General features: G+C 36.5%; 1 protein-coding gene across 2 annotated transcripts in view; it reads right to left on the reverse strand.

Annotated features, from left to right (window-relative positions):
- LOC127959980 (membrane-associated guanylate kinase, WW and PDZ domain-containing protein 3) overlaps positions 1-23,431 on the reverse strand; it is a 111,430-nt gene that overhangs the window by 8,169 nt on the left and 79,830 nt on the right. For both annotated transcript variants that reach the window (XM_052559491.1, XM_052559490.1), the window contains exons 3-11: positions 20,577-20,696; positions 15,705-15,911; positions 13,070-13,256; positions 10,571-10,650; positions 9,468-9,525; positions 9,262-9,374; positions 5,858-6,052; positions 3,938-4,546; positions 1,497-1,528 (exon numbers count right to left, since the gene is read on the reverse strand). In XM_052559491.1, coding sequence (XP_052415451.1) covers positions 1,497-1,528; positions 3,938-4,546; positions 5,858-6,052; positions 9,262-9,374; positions 9,468-9,525; positions 10,571-10,650; positions 13,070-13,256; positions 15,705-15,911; positions 20,577-20,696 — 1,601 coding nt within the window. The remainder of the gene's footprint in view (positions 1-1,496; positions 1,529-3,937; positions 4,547-5,857; positions 6,053-9,261; positions 9,375-9,467; positions 9,526-10,570; positions 10,651-13,069; positions 13,257-15,704; positions 15,912-20,576; positions 20,697-23,431) is intronic.

A 23,431-nucleotide genomic window follows, 5' to 3' on the forward strand; every position in this document is an offset into this window, starting at 1 on the left:
ACTATATAAAGTTAAACAGCACTTGTCAGTTGGCATTTTATGATCTAGATTCAATCTAACGTTAGATCATGAAATGCCAACTGACAAAGTGCTGTTTGACTATAATTTAATCAACCGCGATCGCGCATGGAGATAATAAATAATTAATTTCCACAAAGCGGTATATGTAGCCTATATGTGTATTAGCGAAATAATTGTTATGTAGTAAATGATAATATAATCTAGGGTGTTTAAACAAGATAATCTTGTCAAAAGTTTCATTCAGTGGCATTGCTTGAGGCTTCCTGATCATCAACCCAGTCAGGTGCTGAGCAATATGAACGAACTTTTTTCCCCGAGACTATATAAAGTTAAACAGCACTTGTCAGTTGGCATTTTATGATCTAAATTTAATCTAACGTTAAATCATGAAATGCCAACTGACAAAGTGCTGTTTGACTATAACTTAATCAACCGCGATCGCGTATGGAGATAATAAATAATTAATTTCCACAAAGCGGTAGGCTATATTTATATGTGTATTAGCGAAATAATTGTTATGTAGTAAATGATAATATAATCTAGGGTGTTTAAACAAGACAATCTTGTCAAAAGTTTCATTCAGTGGCCGTGCTTAAGCCTCCAGATCATCCGTCAGTTGCTAAGCAATATGAACAAACTTTCTCTTCTAGACTAATGGTGAGCAAATACAACAGATAGAGAATTAAATTCAACGCTTTTATTTTCAACATGCACTCATTCATATCTGTTTTATTTAATTCATGTAAAGATACGTCTTTATTGGGGCAGGACATGATGAATTACACTACGTGACTCAATGAGTTCGTCTCAATTGTTTAGAAACAAGCTGCATAAATTAACTATATCAGGAATTTATGTCTCAGATCTCATTTGTGCATGTCTGTTATGTTAAATAAAGTTGATTAATTAAAGCAAACCAAGTAGAACATTTGAGTTGTTGTTGACTGATCTCCTCAGACGCCTGGGCTGCAATGGCGGAAATCTCAAAACGGCCACAAGATGGCGCCGTAAATCGGCGAATCCGATATTACAAAACCGATACCCGATTATGGAAAAATGCTTAAATATCGGGAAAAATATCGGTAAACAGATACATCGGTCGATCACTAGTCAAAAGGGCCTAATTAAATAAAGGGGAATGAATTATAATTCGCAATGATATTCTGATCCCTAAAAACTCTTCTTCAATATTAGTATATGGGATAGTTTTTACCCGCTTCATCATTTTCAAGTGAAAATCGTACACCCTATCACTTCAAAGTAGTACACACCACACAATTCAGTACAAATGGCGTGGGACGTGTCAGCTACCGAACTTTGGTACTTACAGAAAAGGGGTTTGTTCAAATCCCCAACCCACAGTACAAAAAATAATTGAGAAGAAATTTAATCAGCACAAAAAAAATAATAATATTCAGCCATTTCCTCAGTTCTACAAGATCATGATCACCTCTGGAATCTATTATCATACTCACAGGTCTTAAACTCTTCACAGGCGACGTCTGACCTAGAAAAAGAGAAAAGGTATGAGAGACGCAAGTAGCACTGAAGGAGGAAAAAACAAGGGAACAGGCACTCCTCGACAGATAGATGGAAAAAAAACAAGAACTCGTTACTGAGATAGAACGTTTCTAGCCTTATTATAATGACAGTGTTTCATGGTTGTTGCCTCTCGGATATGAAAAAGGCATGAGAATACATTGTTTCAATGCTACATTATTAATTCCCATCCATCTAACTAAAAAGCTACTCATAGAGAAAGCACCATTCAAGTGCTTCAAAGTGGGGCGTTTCCTGAGCCAATTCTGAGCTGGGTTAATCATGACACATGCATCATCTAGGAGCCATTAAAGATGGATAGAATAAATGTATATAAGAGAAAATGATGAATCCTCCAGGGCGAAAAGAAACTGCAAATGACAGAAGCCATGCATAAAATAAAGATGTTGCTACACTTCCATCTCTCAATTCAGGGTTTTTTTCTCTGTCTTTCTCTGGATTGGTGTGATTTCCATTGAATTTAATGGATAAACAAAGATTGACGAAACTCACTCAGTCTTTGGTGGCTAATAGAACTGATTAAAGCATTATCTTGCTCTCTTTCTTCATCTTTTCCCCCTTTCTCCCTTCCTCTCCCTCTCCCTCTCTCTCTCTCTCTCTCTCTCTCTCTCTCTCTCTCTTTCTCTCTCACTTCTCAGACAATAAATCCTCACTTGCAGACACATCCTAAAATTCCCCTGTGATCTAAACTCATTTCCCTAATTCCCAGCCAGCCCCAAAGAGTGGGTGCAAAAGATGCAACAGGGCCTCTCCTGCCAACTGAACCAGGATCAGCGGTTCATCATTCTAACATAACATTAAGACCACATAACATAACATAACTAAGGGGACAGAAACACATCAAAGCCCCTTTCACACTGCACGTCGGACCCGCAATATTTCCGGAACATTGCCGGGTCGCCTTCTGTGTGAAAGCAACCACGTCCCGGGATTGATTACCGAATTGAATCCGTGTCGGGGACCTAGTAACATTGCGGGGTTCGACCCGGTGTGAGCGCTGTGTGAACAAAAGCCAGATCTAATTCCATGTCGAAGTGATGACGCACGTTATCGTGCGACTCTTTTATCAGCTGTTTTGAAGGAAGATCAATGTTCGTGACGAAAACATATGTGCAAACTGTAATGAAGCAGAGATCAGTTAGTTCCTCACTTTCCGCGCTGACGCTGAGACCGTTCGTTTGTTTCAGTGAAAGTATAACGTGCCTAGCGTTGTCGGCTTGGACATTACACGTCACGCGCTGATGTCACGTGTCATTACGGGATCTTCAAGGGTTGCGTGTGAAAGCACGCACATATACCGGGTCATCACTGGCAGTGTGAAAGTGCAAAATCTAGCGACCAGGGAACAATTGCAGGAACACTTTACCCCTGTATTTGCCGGAATGGCAGTGTGAAAGGGGCTCAAGTATGATCGGTGAGAGTGGAGGAGAAGAGTGTGGTTCAAATGTAAACTTATGAAGTGGGGCAAATAATGCCATTGATTTCTCACCTGCTAAACAATGCAGATATAACAAAAAAAGTGAAAAGAGCTTTTGCGTAATTCCCTGCTAAAATTATAATTTGGAAAGATGTCCTCTGCTACACTGCGCATTAATTTTCTTAGTCAGTATTTAGTCTTGTTTTCCAGTGTAAATATCTAAACATATTTAAATCAAAATATAATACTTGAGATACAAAAATGACGGTAGATGCTAAATGTTGTTTTTTTGAGAAACATTTCAAAATTAAGATTAAAAGTAAGTTATTTTTTTCTAATCCTGCTGGCATTCTCTTTTTAATTTATAAAAAAAAAAAAACACGCACATAGATCACAATTAACTTTAGTTTAATTTTAATTTCTCATAAAACAAATGTTATGTCATTGTGCATCTCGAACAAATCTTGAATTAAGAACATATAGATATTTGTACTGAAAAAAAAATTCTGTACAAGAGAGCGACTTACTCTGTACAGTGTTCTCTTTTCATGAATCACACATTTTTCATTTTCTGAATTTTTACTGAATTAAAATGAAAATACAATACGTATATATATATATATATATATATATATATATATATATATATATATATATATATATATATATATATATATATATATAAATTTTTTTTTTTTTTTTTTTTTATTATTGTTATTTATTTCATAAAAGATTATGAAAAGTGAAATGAATTCCCCGGGAATCAACTCTAGTGTTGTCTATTGTTTGAGCTACAAGAACAAACATGAATGCAAATGATCCCACAAGAGTGACATAGCGACAATTATAGTGAACACTTTAGCTTTTTCTGCTTGTTTAGAGTATGTTTATGACCTAAATGATCAGTGTGATGTTCCACACACCCTCCCGCTCTCTTACCTCCTCTCAACACTAACAGATTCACCTCGCTGCCCACCGGGAGGTCCTTCAGTATATCCACCACCTGGGCATGACTCAGCGTTTGCACGTTCTGCCTGTTAATCTCTTTTATCACGTCTCCTTTCAACAGGCCTCGGCACCACTGCTCATCCAGGATCATTTTCACCTTCTGCCCCAGAGGACAGTCTGCAATGGCGAAGCCAAATCCTCCAGGTCCCTTCACGATTGGCACGCTCACCAGCTCCGGCTGCAGCATCCCCGTCTCTGCACTGCTGCTGCTGCCTCCTGGAAGAGCAGCGACCACCTGCCGCCCACTGGCATCTGTGGTTACGTAGTGAAGCTCCTGGGAGGAGCCGTGAAGGGCGTCACCTTTGACCAGCAGAGGCTGGCCGTTGATGAGGGGTACGGCGGTTACGATCTCTCCTGATGGAGGTGGAGGTGGAGGGGGAAGGTCTTCACTGTCTGCATCCACGTCGGGGGGAAGCGAGTATCCACGACAGAGGACCATGTCAACATACTGATTTATTGGGATGCACTGGAACATGTGGACCACATCGGCATGGGTCTTGCCCAAGACAAGTGTGCCGTTGATTTCCACAATTACATCACCTAGGTTTAAAAGAGAGGGAATTTGACAGCATCAGAAAGGAAAAGGATCATTACAAAGTGGATGAACAACTTTTCTAATCCATTTATGTTTTTGAAAGACGCTAGATGAAAGTTTAGACAAAATTAAATATCTTATTTACTCACCCTTAAACTATGTAATTTCAAACGTGTATTATTTCTTTGTGAACCTTTGAAGAATTTCGACACAGATCTTTTTCATATACACATTTGATAAGATAATACCAAGCAGTTTGTGTGACTTCTGTACTATATTCCAAGTGTTTTTGAACTGAATCAGTGAATGAATTTTGAATCAGCTGATACTGATCATGAATCAGACTGATTGTTCACTCACTCAATCATCTGCAGCAGCTCTCTAGTTCACAACTCAATGGAAAGGAAGATTATTAGTGAATAATTGCTTAAATTTTCTTTTGGGCTATTATGTGGCTTTACGCAATTAACTGTTGCTGTATGGAGCCAGGTTATTATACTTAACTAAAATTAAAAGTATAAAAACTATATATATAGCAATACTGAAAAATATTTACTGTATTTTCCAGACTATAAGTCACACTTTTTTTCATAGTTTGGCTGGTCCTGCGACTTATAGTCAGGTGCGACTTATTTATCAAAATTAATTTGACATGAACAAAGAGAAATGAACCAAGAGAAATGAACCAAGAGAAAACATTACCGTCTACAGCCGCCAGAGGGCGCTCTATGCTCCTCAGTGCTACTGTAGTCTACACTGAAGACATAGAGCGCCCTCTCGCGGCTGTAGATGGTAATGTTTTCTCTTGGTTCTTGGTTCTAAATAAATGCGATTTGTAGTCCAGTGCGACTTATATTCCCGAAAAATACGGTAAATAAAAAAAATATTTGTATCATTATACATCATACTGTATAAGAATTAAATATTCTAATAAAAATGACTTAATCACATAACAAAAAAAAATGTACAAACAAAATAATAATATTAATCAGAATAATAATTTTTTTTTAAAAACTGTGATAGTATGATAGTACTAAAATAAGAATGATATGGAAAAAAGGCATGATTCTTCAAAATATCACACTTTTTGTTTTACAGAAGAAAATAAAATCAAGTCAAATGGTTTGGAACAATATGAGGGTGAATAAATAAAGCCATTATTCTGTAGCCTTTTTATGTTGATATACTTTTCCTATCCCGTTTAATGTGATGAGACATCTATAATTAAGTCATTCGTAGGCTGGCTTCCTAATTATCCCTCATGTGAATTGTGGATGTTCCCCTAAAAACCATTCAGCAAACTAAGCATCACTCACCAGAGGCCATCTTGTTATCCTGGGCGGCCGGGCCATCAGCAAGAACATTCTTCACCTGCAGGAACTCATCAGGTCGGTCTCCACCAATGATGGTGAAACCAAAGCCCTGCTGGCTCTTTCTGAGAGCCGAGTGATACAGCTCCCCCTTCAGCTGGGTCGGGTCCCGCGTGAACCCGGGCGTACCAGCCGCTCCACCTACAGAGACAGAAGCAGAGGAAGACACACACAGACATCTGTGATGACTTCACATAAAATATGCACAAAGACAAAACTGTAAACAACTAGACAAGGATTTATGGTATATACAAGCATCAACTGCACCACGATGCTCACTGATAAACATGTTTTCAAAATGTATGACAGATTCATCAATAATGTGTGAAGTCACAAAAGCAGACTGTCCTAATTTCATTAACCAAAGCACATTATGGGACACTTTCTGTGAACATAATACAAAATAGGGCCTGAAAAACCAGAAAAGGTTTCTGAAGCACTTTTTTGAACACATGGAAAGAGAAAAGAGACCTAACCTTTAGAAAAGGTTGACCATCAAGGACCTCAGGAGGTCAAACTAAAATATGTGACATGTGGGAATACTATAGTGCAGAATTATATTTTTATTCGATTTAATTATAATTATAATCCCAAAAAAATTACAGTAACATTTTTAAAATGAAACTATAAAATATATTTTAAAAAAGGGTAACAGGGTTGCAAACGTAGTCTAAAATAAAATGTAATATGGCAGAGTATAGGTTGTTGGCACAAAATGTTGGTTTGCAGTAATACAATTTCAATATAAAAAAAACCCTGAAATCTTCCAATTGAGCTTTAAGAGTGCCGTCTATAATTTGTGTAAAAAAAATAAATTAGGAAATGAATGAAATGATTCATTTTTCTTTCCATGATGTTGCTTCCTATGCGTCACAATTGTAAAGACCATTGCATTATTTGCAAAAGGAGAAATTATGCAAAACAGGATTGCATAAAATGTTGAACACTAATAACCTCTATTTGTATGATAGATAGATAGATAGATAGATAGATAGATAGATAGATAGATAGATAGATAGATAGATAGATAGATAGATAGATAGATAGATAGATAGATAGATAGATAGATACTCATAATATCAATAATAATATGTACACAGATTCCATAGATGTTCCATGAAACGATCATTTAATTGTACAGGAATGTTGTCCTATGTGTGACTGACATCTAATTAAAAACTGAATAGTAAACAAAACCATTAACAACTCTCTCTGACAGCATTGGCAAGAACATTTATCATCAGCATCCCATCCTTACATACTTGTCTAATATACTGCTCTCCTGTGTGTTTCCAGAAGGGTTGAGGGAGTGATAACTTTCCCATTCTCGATATTACACAACCTTCAGAAACCCTCTCAGCACTGGGTGAGGTGATTTCCAGCTAATGTTCCACTGCTGATAGTGAAAGTTTTAGTAGGAAATTTGGGTTTTATGCCCTCTGACTCACTTTTTGTACTTCCTGTCAGAAAATATGAACAACGTGTGTGTACCATGGAATATTGTGCTCTCAGAGTTCACAAATCACAAAAGAGGTCTAGAAGACTGTGGGAATCACAGTTTAAAATCACACTGAGCTAAAGGAAGCATGGGTTAAGTGTGTGTGTGTGTGTGTGTGTGGTTGTGTGTGTGTGTGTGTGTGTGTGTATGTGTGTGTGCTGCACTGTAGTGTGTACTGTTAGAGAGAATGCTTTGATTGCATTTGCTGTAATGGCAGCTGGGAATCTCCCTATCACAGGGAGGAAGGCCTGTCAAAAAATTATTTTGCCATATTGACAGGACAAAGTAGAGAATGTATTATATTTTAATACAATTGTGCCAGCAAGACTCAAAGTAAGAGGAATCTTCGAATCAGTTAAACGTTACAGAATTTGAAAAAAAATACTGTTGAAAGAGTTGCATGCCACATCTCCAAATCAGAAGAAAATGTAGTTGTCGGTTAGTGCCACCTTATATAACCGCAACCATCTGCTGCTGATTTGACTCTTTGTTCTGCCTCTATCATTATGTTAATACCGTAGAATATAGCTATTATTATTATGTAAAAATATATATTACAAAAGTATAAAAATAAATGTATATTTTCATATATTATTAATATTCTAAAAATGAATACAATTATGTAATAAATCATAAAATATACATAAATAAATTATATTTTCATTAATATATTGTTTGAAAAGTTTGAAAAAAAACAAAAAATAAATTGCTGTCAAATGATTAATCGTGATTAATTGCATCCAACATAAAAGCTTTTGTTTATGTTCATGCTTACAAAGGCCACATTTATTTTATTTTAAAAAATACAGTAAAAACAGTAATATTGTGAAATGTTATCGCCATTTTAAATAACTTTTTTTTTATTTTTAAAATGCAATTTAATTATTCCATTCTTCAATGTCAGGAATTATTGTTACGTGCTAATTTGGTTCTCAAGAAACATTACTATCACCATCATCAGCGTTGAAAACAGTTGTGCTGCTTAACATTTTGGTGGAAAACATTTACACATACATTTTTTTATCCATCTGCTAAAATCATGTTGGTGAACCAGTGTTTGAGAAAGCGCTAGCATTGTGTGTCTATAGTGATTTGTGATTTTGATATCTAAAGCAATGAAACTTGCTGCAGTCTCACCACTGCCATGGTAACAGAGCGTTTCAGCAAAGCAAAAGAAAAGGTGCTTTTTCCCCTTGTCCTTCCTTCAACTCCTAATGACCGAATAGAGGGTCTGTCACACCAGCCTCCATCCAATCAAAGCCTCAGACTCACATGTCATCTATTTCCCCCCTGTTTCTGTCATCTCTGCATCAATAACCACTGTTCACTTCAGTAGATATGGATTTTCTGGCCTGAATGGACAGCAGTCATTGTTTCCAGAAATTCAGAATGAATGTGTAGAAGTACAGCCATGTTTTAGAGAGGGCCTGATCAAAGAGAGGCCATGTGAATGCATGATGGATGCTAATGTTCTCTTATGTTAATGCAGCCTGTGATGTGCTGCAAAGCAATCTCTATAACATTTATCCTCCCATCCATCCACCCTAAAACAGCACTCTTCTCTTCCTCGGGTTTTTGGCTCTCTCTCATACACGCACATGCTCAAACACATCTATAATGCATCCGGTGTAATGGAAGAATCTTTAATTCATCATATTGAGAATGGCAGATGACTCACCGTTCTTTAATCTTATCTTTCTGTCCCTCTTTCCCCGACACACTATCACTCACCCAGTGAGGAGCCTGTGTGTTTGCTGCCGGGAAACTCTAACATGCTGAGTGTCTTTGCTGTTCCCTTTAAACACTCATAAATTCAGTTTAAATTCACAGTTAGGGAGGTGCGGGTTTGTACCTGGAGGAGGTGCTGCCCTCTGTTGGGTCTGAGTTGCGACTGCAGTGTCCAAACCGAGTTTCCTCTTGGCCTCTAGAACCGGATTTTCAAACTGGGTTCTCTGGTTTATGTGACTGAGGATGACCAGAGACAGTTTTCAAGTATATCGCTAGCTTATACTTTAAAAAGCGTAAAGAAGACAAATCGAATCATATCATAATACTTACTCAACGTAGTATGTGCCGTACTGCGGGTCATCAATCTCCTCCCAACCATATGGAAGTTCTGATGATGAAGGAACGACAGCAATGTGTTTAAATGCAAACCCACACACACAAACACACATGCATATGGCTGAAACAATATCTTTAATAACAGCAGGCAACATTTTAAAGAAGTCATATCACAAAGAACCAATATTTTTCAATGTAATACATGTTGACCTTTCAGAGGTTAGCCAATCATGATAAAGCTATTTAAATAAATTAACATTAAAGGTACTTTAGCAGCTTGGTTAATCTGAGTAAATTAGAGTGGGCGTACAATTATTATAAATTAAATTATGACAGCCTCTCGGTGCAAAAATATTGGGTTTTTGCTGTAGAAAAAAAATAAAGAAACTTTATACATGGACTTTAGGAAAAAAAATATGATTATAAAAATGGATGAATAAATGACCACTTTTGTTCACTGAAAACAAGCTAGTGTAATAATGTGTCATAAGATTTCAATACATTTTATTTTGTAAAATAAAATAAAGATTTTTCTGTTTTTTCATTCACATTATGTTGGTTTGATTATATATATATATATATATATATATATATATATATATATATATATATATATATATAAAATTATATGAGAGTGCAAAAGAGGTCATGTTTACAAAATAGTCAAATAAACAGGCAGGGTAAGCTGCTGTATCCCCTCTGTTGTACGTACATTATGCCCAAATGAACTAATGAGGAGAAAAAAGAACTGTTCACGCAACAGAGAGCTTCACACACACACACGCACACAAACACACACACACTCATACACAAATAGAAAAGTATTGTGCACCAGTGAGCATTAGCACAGGACTTTAAAATGTCCTTAAAAGAGCAGCTTCATTTTGTTAGACATCATGTGTGCTCGTGTGTATATTACAGAGGCAAGAGGAAGAGAATGCATTCAGATGAGGTTATGCAATCATGCCCTCTGTGGTGTGTGAATGTGGAAGGGTACACACATCTGATTGAATGCAATTGAACTTCTGTTTGCATATGCATGTAGCTGTCATACATGTTTATGGCTTCTTATTTAAATAAGTAATGCAAAGATTCACCTCCATCCTCACACTTTTCAGGGGGCTTGGCTTTTTTGACCAGACGAGGGTCTAACCACGTAGTCGATTTTGTGTTGTGGCTATAAAACAAAAAAGAAAATGCATTAGATATTAGAGCTGTATTTAGACCAATTATTCCCAAGCGATTTTGGGTTACATACCAGCATTTTAATAGACTGTTTTCTTCTTCTTTTATTAAAATGAACTAGACCGCTACTTTCATCTAATGAACCTTAATGAACTGATTAATCGCAAGCAGTTGGACTGAACATGTTCCTTCATTATTATGAATTGATTCATTAGTTGATTAATTCATTGTTATTGCTTTTTGTCCATTTTTTTATTATTTAGGTCTATTTTTGACATTGCATTGACCTAAGTTTGAGACCCGCTGATTTAGACTAATGCAATGCGTCAGAGAAAGTTATTATAAAGCCTTGGCAGGTCAAAGAGGGTGAGCTTTTCAGTGGCCTGTAGTTACAGTATGAATCTTATAAACTGAACTGGGAAATTTTTGGAACCACTAAAATATTTATGATTGTGACCCCAAATGCACACACACACACACACACACAAACACAAACAGAACTTTGACTCTGTTCTTTAAAGAGCATCTAGGCCACACTGCGAGCTATATTTATTCTTTCGTTCCGACAGCTCTGCTCTTGACTTTTAAAAACATCACTACTTTTTCAGAGTGAGAAAACATCAGATATCAGCAAGATGGGGAGAGGAAGTGATAAAGCATGCCGTTTGTGAAAATAGAAATTGGAATACTATGTTGATGGAGTTTGAGATTTGACCTGAATAGAATTAGACAGCGGCTCTATGAAAGGAAAAAAAGAAATGCGCTGCCTGCTAACAGATATTGCTGCCTATGACAGGGAATATTGGAGAACAAATTTATAGCCAGTAAATAAAAACGTTGTATAAATGTACAATTTGCATATAACTACTGCATCAAAATATTACTTTAAGAACCTCCGGCAATAAAAAAGGAAAACGCTCCGCAGGAATACTACAGTGGCATGATAAATGCAAAACAAAACACAAAACCAAACAAAACAATATCCTGTGGTATTGTGAATGGTGCATCAAATCCAACATGACATTTAGTGGTATGAAAACAATAATAAACACAAAAACAATATTCTGTGATATACAACGTGTCAAATCAGATGGTGTTAAGTAATGGGACAACAACAATAGGTACTGTATAAAGCCATGGGTTTAAAGGGGGGGTGAAATGCTATTTCATGCATACTGAGTTTTTTACACTGTTAAAGAGTTGGATTCCCATGCTAAACATGGACAAAGTTTCAAAAATTAAGTTGTACGCTTGAAGGAGTATTTCTGTTCCAAAAATACTCCTTCCGGTTTGTCACAATTTTCTGAAAGTTTTTTTCGAGTATGGCTCTGTGTGACGTTAGATGGAGCGGAATTTCCTTATATGGGTCCTGAGGGCGATTCTGCCGGAAGAGCGCGCGCTCCCGTAGAGCAGAGCACTGAGTGAGAGCACAACAGTCATTCGCTGATCAGAGCGAGAGCGTCGCGAAATGTCACAAAAGGAGTGTGTTTTTTGTTGCCAGGGCGAGACAACCCTGCACAGATTACCAAAAAAAAAAAACAGCATTAAGGGACCAGTGGATGGAGTTTATTTTTACAGAGCATCAACGGAGTTGTGCAAGTGTTTGTGTTTGTTCCCTGCATTTCGAAGATGCTTGTTTTACAAACAAGGCCCAGTTTGACGACGGATTTGCGTATCGTTTATTTCTTAAGGATGATGCAATCCCAATGAAAAAGGGTCACGATCGTGTGTTGGAACCGCAGGCGGTGAGTAAAACTGCTTAAAATATCTCTGCCTCCTTGTTAGTGCGTCCGCCTCCCATCGGAGACCCGGGTTCGAGCCCCGCTCGGAGCGAGTCGTTGCTGCTGCTGCTCTCGTTCAGTTTCAGCATCGGGATCTGATTCTGGATCATAAATAAACGGCTGAATCTGACTGTAAGCCATGCTTTGTTTTGGATGATGTTTTTTTCCTCAAGGTAAAGTCACAGCTTCCAAACGCTCTCAACGCAAAAGCCTACTGGCGCTCGAGATTCTTTAGCTCCACCCACACGTCACGCCTCTAGGCGCTCGTGTTTTTCCGGGAAAAATCGGTACAGACCATCTTTCTCTTATGAATATAATAAAACTAAAGACTTTTTGGAGTTATGAAGGATGCAGTACTACTCTATAGGTCCTCAAGATTAACAGGATATTGAGTGAAAACGAGCATTTGAAAATTACATAACTGAATAAATAACTGAAATTACAGTGATATCTTTAAAGTAACTGCACTTTTCTTTGCTAATACAATCATATTCCCAAAGCTATGAACAAGCCTTGTTATATATGAATGGGCCGTAGACCAGAAGGTGACCCGGAATTTATGAGTACAGCAGCAGCCCTCATGCAGTTAGTAACGACTAAATCTCTGCTCTGATGGCCACACACACTTACTCTATAAAGTAGACCATGCCCGTCTCCGTGTAGGCCATTTCCCAGTTGTACGGCAGGGGCTCCAGGCTTTCGTCTCTGGCTAAAGAGCTCCAGGTGCGGACTTCCAGTGTCCCGCTGCCACCTGAGCTGCCTCCACCACTGGACTGAGTGTAGCTGGGCACAGCTTTCCTCCACTCCTCTGTCCTCTCTGCAGAAGGAAAGAAGATAAGACAATGCAAAACTCATTTTGCATGTCAAAGCAGGATGGTGTGCAAGCAAGATCTTTTCCTGTTTCAGGTTCATTACAGAGTATTTATAGTATTTATAGCCACAATTTAATGACATAATTATTATTACCACAAATTAAAGCTACATAAAAATCTTGTCATTTTTGTTCAATTTTTGCATCATAATACTCTATAGCATACACTGTATAATATATAAACGTGAACCTCTTGCTACTACTATATAGCAAATCGCAATTTGATTGTTATATTGTGCCTGATCGCTTGTTACAAAATGTAAACTATATCTTCCAGCTCTAATCTGCTAAATGTGACTAATGCATGAAGATTTTAAAATATTCTAAACATTAGCATCAAGCTTTTCTATAAAGCTGCTTTGAAACAATGTGTATTGTGTAAAGCCCTATGCAAGTACATCTTGATGTGGCTATTATAGCATGCAACAGGATTTCATGCAAATTCTAATCTGATGGATTCTGCGTGGACCTACACATCATCTGAATATTTTCAGTCAATGTACTTACTTTAATGCAGTAATGTGACAACAGTACTACTGCACTGTACTTTTCCACAACACTGCAGAACAGGAAGTAATGCCCGTGGTAACAGCAGCTGTCTGTGTTTGTATGTAACAGCAGTAACTATGCATATGCAAGCATAACTAATTCGCTGCCATTTTCCCTCTCTTTAAGCACACTTGAAGTGGTAGAAGCCTTTAAAGCGAATATGACACTATTCTGTGGCAAGGAAACTCCCCATTAAACGTATCTTGTAACATGAGCCAAGGGATAACTTACTCCAGCAAATATTCAACAACTATTCCCTATAGTCTGGCTTTTCCCAAGGCTGGGAGAGAAGACCTCATCAGTCCCAGTAGTCAAACATGACTATACAAACACAACAGCTTTTAATTAATATACCAATACATCACGGGAAACAACAGCTGTGTGTCAAGAGTCTTTTTTTTTAAAGCGTTTACTTCCAAGATAAGAACAAGGAAGCAATAAGAAGGCAAGCAGAAAGATTAAACAAGGGTACTGTAGCGGTACCATGGTATTAAAGGGAAATACAATATTAATATTTTATGTGTTCTAATGCATTGCATTGTATGCATATGCACAGTATATTTCTCTCACATGCATTTGAACACCACAAAATTCCCATGTTACTTTCTGTTGGATGAAACTCAAGGCCTGAAAGTTTAAATCAGTTTATATTTCTTTATCAAGTTACATACACCTAAATATCCCACAGAGCCTACGCACAAACAGATACACCTAATGTAAGTGCAATATAGGAACATTGCATAAGATGTGCATAATTCAAGACGAAAAATACTGCAGATATAAGCTTGCTTCCTCCTGGGGACACTAGAGGCTTATATTGCCTGAAGTCAAAAGCAAGGGTTAAAAGTTAAAGCACTGTAAACATCTAAACAGCTCATTTATGTTTAAAGCTGATCGACACCAGGGTCACGGACATGAATCCTCCACGCATTAAGCAAGCCATTATGGAGCAATGTGACTCGCTTACCAAACGCTACTCTGAAGTAATGCAGAATACAAATAGAGCATACATTTCAGGCCTGGAGCCTTGAAAGCACAACGGCTGATCTCAAAAGGATTATAAGGTTATACTGTGAACTAATGAGAGCATGTGATCAGGGGTTTGGCTCTTTTTTAAGCAAAGCTTGCCTCTCGGTGCAGATTTCTCCTTGAGTAGAGGACGGGGTTCTTCTCTGAGAAATCACGTAAGGCCTCAGACTGATCACTTGCACATGAGTGGAGCAGGCTGCAGGTTAAAGCCTCAAGCACACAAAGATTTGCTATCTGAGACAAATTTCAGGAATATTAAAGGCTTCTTTCTTGTGGGGCAAAATCGGTAGCCTTTGATCGCTTCATTTGACATGCTCCCCAACGGCCAATTAAATCTGATTTTGCGATGAATCCTAAGCTCCAATAAAGTTCTGACAGTTGCAAAAATTTTGGGTCGCAGTTCTGCAGTATGACTACTAATAAAGAACTGACAGAAGTTACAGCAGCTGAAGTTAAATTACCATTTTTTTATTCAACTATTGCAATATAAATATTAGATGAAAAGCTTTGAAAAAATAAAGTCAACTAAATTGACTCAAAGTAAAACTGAAAAAAAAATAAAGCTAAATAGGAAAATATTCTTTTTTAATAAATGACAGGAAAATAAAATGAAAGCGTAAGATAGTAAAAATAAAGCTATCTTATAAATACTATATTATTATAGAAATAATACTAAAATAACACCATCCCAGAGTCCCAAGATATATATTCCAAGTTTGGAAGAAAAAAGAAAAGTAATGAAGCACAGTCTGTGTCAACATGGGTGGGAATTTTTAGCCTCTGGTTGTCGACACTCAGATTAAAGTCTGTCCTGACCTGGAATGCCGTTTGGGAGCTGTGGCCGCTCCTCATCCTCTTCTTCCTCAGGGACCACGCTGTCCTTGCGGTCCATCTTGCTGACAGAGGTTGTTCGCTTTCGTTGGACTTCGGTGCCATAATCCTCCTCAAACAAAACCTGGTCGACCAGGTCAGGCTGAACCAAGTTGGGCTCCGCAGGGGGTTTGGGAGTGCCATAGAAGTTCCCTGAGAAAAATGAAGAGTGTCTTGTTTAAAGACTCTTTTGATTGGTGATACCTTTGAATAAGTCATTAAAGTAGATACTCTGAAACTTTAGAGGTGTGATTCCACGTTTTTGCTACATTAGCTTTGATTTAACAATCCACAAATCTTTCCAGTTTGATGAAACAGCTAAATCTGGAACCCTGAGACAGGAGCTGCCTGCAAATTTATCTCTTTATCGCTACCTCGGGTTTCTTCCTCCGTCCCCGCTTTCTCAAAAACGGAGATCTAGGTGTCAATTATCCAATATGCAGTGTGAAATGTTATACTCTTTCCATTCAGTGGTGCCTTGAAAGTAATTACACTCACCACTGGATTCAGTAATTGAACTTTTCCCTCTATCTTCTCATGCAAAAATCAGTTCATTAATATGCATCACAAACAATAGTGCAGCCAATCAGTGGAACAGCATAATATATGCAAATGAATTTATAATTTGCTGGTACATGTCAATGTGTGTGTATGTGTGTTTGTATAGGCTGAAGGGTTATGCTTCATTATTTCCCCTTGATGTAAGACTAAAGAAATCACTTTCAGTATGATTAGATTCAACCAATGGAAATTCTTTTTTTTTTTTAAATCAACTGTTCAACCTTCACCAATTATACACAGATTAATTTAAATTATCCAAATTCGTTGTTTCGTTTGTACGCTCCCTTCATCCTGAAAATATATATGCTGCCCCTAGACATCATTGATGTCTGTGTATGAGAAAAAAACAACAACAACAACAACAACAACAGCTTTTTAAGGTCACATATTCATCTTTTGCCAATGTAAAATATAATCCTTGTAATCAGTCGAAAGATTAATCCTTTCCTTTTTAGACTGTAAAATCTAAAGAGTTTAATTAGCAAATAGAAACTGAAACCGTGTGGGAATAGGCTTTTTCACAACCAATTAACTACTGTTGACAGCTTCGCTCACCTCTCATGAATATGCAGTGATGAATATTCACTCTATCCCTCTCTGTCTCTCTTCATTATACAAATGAGATCTTCTGCTATCCAGTGTCACAGTGTAAGGAAACCTTTTGTGCTGCTACCATAACATTTGTTACCAAAAACTGGTCTCACTGTGAAAGACATTTGAACATCGGTGTAAATTCCACTACAGTATGCAGATTATTCTGGCGAAGAGCTTCAAAATTAGATGGGAAGAGATGCTTGAGAAACTTATTAACTACATTTTGACCTTGTTGATGTGACATAAAGAGCCAAATAAACCTATGAAACAGCACAACAGTTTCAGCACTGATGAAAACAAGAGATGTTTCTTGTGCAGCAGTCTGAATATTAGAATGATTTCTGAAGGGTCATGTGACACTGAAAACTGGAGAAAACTGGAGTAATTCAGCTTTGCCATCGCAGGATTAAATTAAATTTTCAAATGTAGCCTATTCAAATATATACGTTTTTTTTTTTTTTGTTATCATATTACACAATAATACTGTTTTACTGTATTTTTGATCAAATAAATTTAGTGTATTGAACAACTTCTCTTCACCAGCAATGAGATGAAAACTTCTTCAATCACAGATAAACACACACTTTATTATATACAACATGGTTTTTAATAAATGCTAGGTAAGTGCTTGGCTAATTAGAGCCGTTGCATGACGCTGTAACCCTGATTAATCACCACATACGCATCAGAAGGTATGCTCTACACTCAGTATCAGAGCAGATTTACAGCGTCATCTGTCGCCAGTAATCTGCAGAGAGCCGTTTAATCCCACCACGAGGGAAACATTGTCCCAGTGTTCTCTTAAAGTTGTCAAAAATATTTTGGTGCACATAAAGCGCAGCTTTAACATTAAAATAGATCAAATGATGGAATGTGGAGACATTTATGGGCCTTACAAAACATAAGAGGTCCAGAATGGCACTTAATATTTAGCAGGTTCATTAAAAAGAATGGGTAGAATTTGGGGGAATTTCTGAAAATTGCCAAGAAATTAAATGAAACATAAATATACTAAAATATATCTGAAAAACATTTCATACTAAGTATACATCTACATATTTATGTACTTAATACTGTGAAAACACCTTGCAATTGTACTTTTAGTGCTAAATTGGTTTACTTAAATCTGCCAAATTGGAACAAATTTTGTGCTGAAGTCCAACCATAGATATACTGAAGTATATTTGATTGTGCTAAAGAGGACCTATTGCAAGTGTCCTTCAGGTACACATTAAATATCTTGCATTTAAAAACTGATATTATAAAAATAAAAAATACTATCCTGATCACCAAGTGACATATTAAAAAAAAACATTACAGGTTTAATATTAAGAAAATTGCATTGTGCACAAGTGACACTCAAAATAAAGTTTAATTATAATTTTTATGTATATATATATATATATATATATATATATATATATATATATATATATATATATATATATATAAGTCTTGAGCAACATGTCAGAAAATATGTTAATAGATTTTTTCTTACAGAATCAAAGATTATCTTTCTTTAACCTGTCATTCAGAGAGAATTATTCCAAGGTGAGCACAGGACATCTATCCATTCATTGGACTAAAAATGATGTTGATATGTGACCCAACAGGCAGTGAGTACAGTGAACTGTGCCAGTCTATTCATGTTTACAGATCACCCCCATTGAGATTCTTTATATCTGTGTGCTTTCAACAAGAGCTAAATCTTTATTGATCAGGATCAACTCTTAATGCAACCAAGCTTGCTTAGACAGGATTACATTAAAAGCTGCCTTGAGGGTTGTAAATTTATCCACACTACTGGAATGAGGGAATCAGAAATGCCTAGCATATGTTTTCTATTGCTCAAGCATGACCACACAGAGACATTAAATGTTGTAAATCTATACAATGCTGTATCAAATATAAAATTGTAATATATCCCAGTAAATATTTAGTAAAAAAACAGATTGTAACTTCCTGATGGTGACCTATTCCTTTAAGGAACAGTCTGCTGGGATTAGCGTACGTCTGTGTGTTAGCATGCACGCGTGTGTGTCCTAGGATCAGAGCGTCTCCCTCTTTGAGAGCAGAGCACATATGGGCATCTCCTACTGGCATGTCTCGCTGTCCCAGCAGGCTTTGCCTGGCATGAGTCCGGTCCCACTGTCGACATGGGGCCACAGTGAAAGCACTCGCCTGGCACGCTATCTGTCTCTCAGGACAGAGACATCCAAACCCACCAGACTGCAGAGGGGAGGATAAACACATAAAGCTTTTTTGTGCTTCATTAATGAAGAAAAAATAAAGTGGTCTGAAAATAAACTATTTCATCCAAAAGAGTCTCTTGTGCTCACCCAGGCTGCTTTCATTTGATCACGCAGTAAAAAGAGTAATATTGAGTAATATTATTACGATTTAAAATAACTGCATTCTATTTAAATATATTCTAAAACATAATTTATTCCTGTGATCCAAAGCTGAATTTCCAGCATCATCACTCCAGTCCTCAGTGTCAGATGATCCTTCAGAAATCATTCTAATATGCTGATTTCCTGCTTAAGAAACATTTATTATTATTATTATTATTATTATTATTATTATTATTATTATTAGCTGTTTTAGCAATGCTGAAAACAGCTGGCCTGTTGGAAAGAGCGATAATAGTTTTTTTCCAGGATGATTTGATGAATAGAAAGTTTTAAAAGAACTGCATTTATTTGAAATAGAAATCTACATGTCTTCACTGTCACTTTCGATCAATTGAATGCCTCCTAGCTAAATAAAATATTTTCAAAATAATATCAAACTTTAAAAGTCAATGCATGTTTAACGTTTGTGTGTGTGTGTGTGTGTGTGTCTGTGCGTGTACACAAATGTACATATCGTGTTCACACATATTTACACATCATGACCAATTTATATATTATAAAAAATGTACAAACGGTCAGTAATAAAATAATTACACAGTTGTACCTTGTTGACCCTTAAAAGATTGTAGAACCTTAAAGCTACACATTTGAACCTCAAGTGTATAATACAGTAATTACCTACAGTAAACCGTACAGCTTTTGCACCTTTTTCTGAGAGACACACAAGATAAACTATTGTCTAATTAGCTTAGCATGAAAAGGAGCTAGTTATTGCTTTTTAGCTTCTTTCATGAAACTTTTGTTGAGGAAAAAAATATGCTGTAGTCTATTTGCAGAAAGACTGCCATTTTTGTGTTCCTTATGGGTCCTTTTTTAACAGTTTACCTCAAGCTCTGCAAAGCATGTTTGCATGGTGTAAACCTGTGCTAACCGACTCACTGCCTGTACGAATTGAAGGCTAAATCCACAGTTCATTTCTGAGGCTGCACTGTCATGGAATTCTTTTAGGACACGATAAATGCCTCGAGGTGCTGGTGACAGAGTTTCCTTCAGTCAAGTAAACAACACGACTATCGGATCTTAACACTAAAGGTGCATTTCCAGAAATATCAGTGTTTGACAGGCAGCATAAGAGTAGAGTTTAAGTTCTCAGGTAAACTTAGATTCATTGCATTCGATGTGAATTTCACCTGCCAGATTCAAACCACAACAAGAAACCGCACACCTCTTCTCAACAAGTCACCTGATTTGAGATATCATTCATGTCTGTTTGTATAAAGAATATCAGTGTAGAGACAGTGTTTCATACCATCATATGTTCCGCTCTCCAGCAGTAATCCACTCTCTTCAAGGATCCGAAAATCCCCCACGCTGATGAAATTATAGTCCACTCCTGGAACCTCCCCATCTCTGGGCAGCCGGGTGGTACCTTCCAGTAAAACAAACACAATTAGAGACAGAGAGAATATCCTACACCTACAATCCTAGGTGTGTCTAAACACAGCCTCGGACTGAGCAAAATTCATATTGGATTCCCAGGCTGCGCATCAGCATTTCCTTTTAAAACAAGCGCACTCCATTGGAAACTGTAAATAGAACTGATCTCCCATAGACGAGATTTGGAAACTTGGATTCTGAATCTGGAACTAAGAATCTGGATGGATTACATGGAAATATAGCCAAAATAAGGGGGGTGGCTTTGGCCATTCACAAAGGCTTTAAAAGATGAAAAAGTGCATGCTTTGACATAATTCCTGTGAAAATGGTCTGGAAACACCACAAAGAGAGATGGTGTTGAACAAGGACATATTACATCATATCAGATGAAGTCTTGTGTTATAGTTTTTTATACACAAGCATAGTGTATAGTCACAGATTCACAAGGGGAATGACAAGTCGGTGACACAGATGTGGAAAGTGTGCACAGACTGCATAAAATGAGATTCAGTATCTAAAGCATTCAGCACTTTTGAAAAATGTGTGATTGCAGTAAAGTAGTCTTTAAAATCTAGCATATTTTCACTCTTTAGGTGCTCAGCCCTGCCAACATTCACTCATCGTAATGTTGTACCAAACTTGTATGACTTACTTTCTTCGGCTGAACACAAAATATTATATTTTGCAGAATGTTCAAAGCGTACCGTGATCTGGGACTGACTAATGCTCCAAAAAGGGTATAAAAGGGTATAATTTTTCATGAACGTCAAAGAGTAATTCTTCATTATTACAGGGGAGTTATTCAGAATTCTTTTCAACTTTAAATAATCCAGAAATAAAACAACGTGTCCATCAAAAAGTTATATTCCGACTGTTCGACAGCTGGGAATTAAAAAACTGATGTTTATGTCTATTGCCAGCGATAAAATATGTACAAAATATGTAAATATGTAAGTTGTATAGAATTTGTATAAAATGGGTCACTTTCTCTAAAGTCTACTTAGTCAGTCAGACTTTCTTTTTTTAAAGCCTTATCTTTGACCTTCACAAAAATATAAAACCAATACAAATTTACTGATTAAATGTGAATGTGAATGCCAAGTTTCTAAATGCATGCAATGAATCTTCTAAATGCATTCTAAAAAATAAGAAAAACAGTCATATGGATTTAAACATGATGACAGAATTTCAATTTTTGGGTGAACTATTAATGGATGCCTGCTTTTTCACCTCTAAACCAAGATAGAAATGTTAAGTCTGTGTGTTTAAGCCTGCGTGAGTGTTTGCTAAAAAAAAAATATCAAATATAAAGTGTACACATTTGGACCTCATTTCAGAGGTGGGTTGTTTAGCAGCAAAATCCTCATAAGAGACATCCGGGGGTGGCATTTCTTACGAATAAAAGGCCAAAAATAAAAGATGACATTTCTAAGCTCTGTTCGCGTGTGTGCTAGAAAATGCCACCAGGCTCTACTGTCATTTGAAGGACATTTACATTAGAACCAGCAAACTGAAATGCCAGAGTCAAGTGTCTGCCGAGACTTGACTCTAACTTAAGAGCAAATAATATTAAAACGGGCTCCTCTACATTTTCCCTGGGAGAGCAACTGTTTAAATGCCACAAGAAGAGGGAACCGGAACAACCACAATGGTTACAGAAATGTGAATATTCACTGGCAAGGTTAAAAGGGGTTAACTTGTTCCAGATCCATAAAATAAGGAGAAAGAATGGAGGAGAATGAAAGAAGAGATTATCCTACTTTTTGAGCCGCATTATTTTCCTTGTCCATCTGAAAAACCATTATTTGCTAATTGAACAAATTTGATTGTTACGTATTTTATTTGAATAAAATACAATTGTTACATAGTTTGCTTTTAAATTAAATTAATGCTTTTATTCGGCAATGACTCCAGAAAAGACATTCAAAATGTTACAAAAGATATCTATCTCAAATAAATGCTTTTTTTTTTTTTTTACTTTTTAATCAAAGAATGCAAAAATGTATATATAAAATCTACATTAAACAACACAACCATTTTCAACATGGATAAGAATAAGATTTTTTTTTTTTGCCATCACAGAAATAATTTATTTTACAATATAAAATCTATTTGTTAATTTATATATATATATATATATATATATATATATATATATATATATATATATATATATATATATATATATATATATATATTTTTTTTTTTTTTTTTTTATTATTTTTTTTTTTTACAATATTAATGTTTTACCATACTTTTAATCAAATAAATGCAGCCTTGGTAAGCATATGAAATGAAAATACGAACCTTACCAATTCCTAACTTTTGAATAGTACTTAAACTAAAATACTTCTAAATTACACATAATACTTAAAGATTTTATTTATAATATTACATTTACAATCGCAATTGAATAATTACAGCACAGTTAATCTGACTGTCTTAAGTATTTTCTCATTGTTCAACGAACGCTTACATCTTTTTATGTTAAACTTTCCCAGACTTTCTTTCACAAAACGCAACACCTCTTCCTCAAACGCTTTATGTCTTTGCGACAAACCAGTGGATCAGTGGAAACAAATATATTCACAGCTCTCTGACGCAGCGTAAACTCTGGTGAGCCCAAAAGACTGTGATGCGGCAGGTTGTGAGCATCTTATGTAATAACAGCCAGTTACATCTTAGTCGGCCTCTGAAGTCAGTTTAATCACAGGCCAGATCTAAAAG

This window comes from Carassius gibelio, chromosome B6 (assembly GCF_023724105.1).
Source record: "Carassius gibelio isolate Cgi1373 ecotype wild population from Czech Republic chromosome B6, carGib1.2-hapl.c, whole genome shotgun sequence".
NCBI lineage: Eukaryota > Metazoa > Chordata > Actinopteri > Cypriniformes > Cyprinidae > Carassius > Carassius gibelio.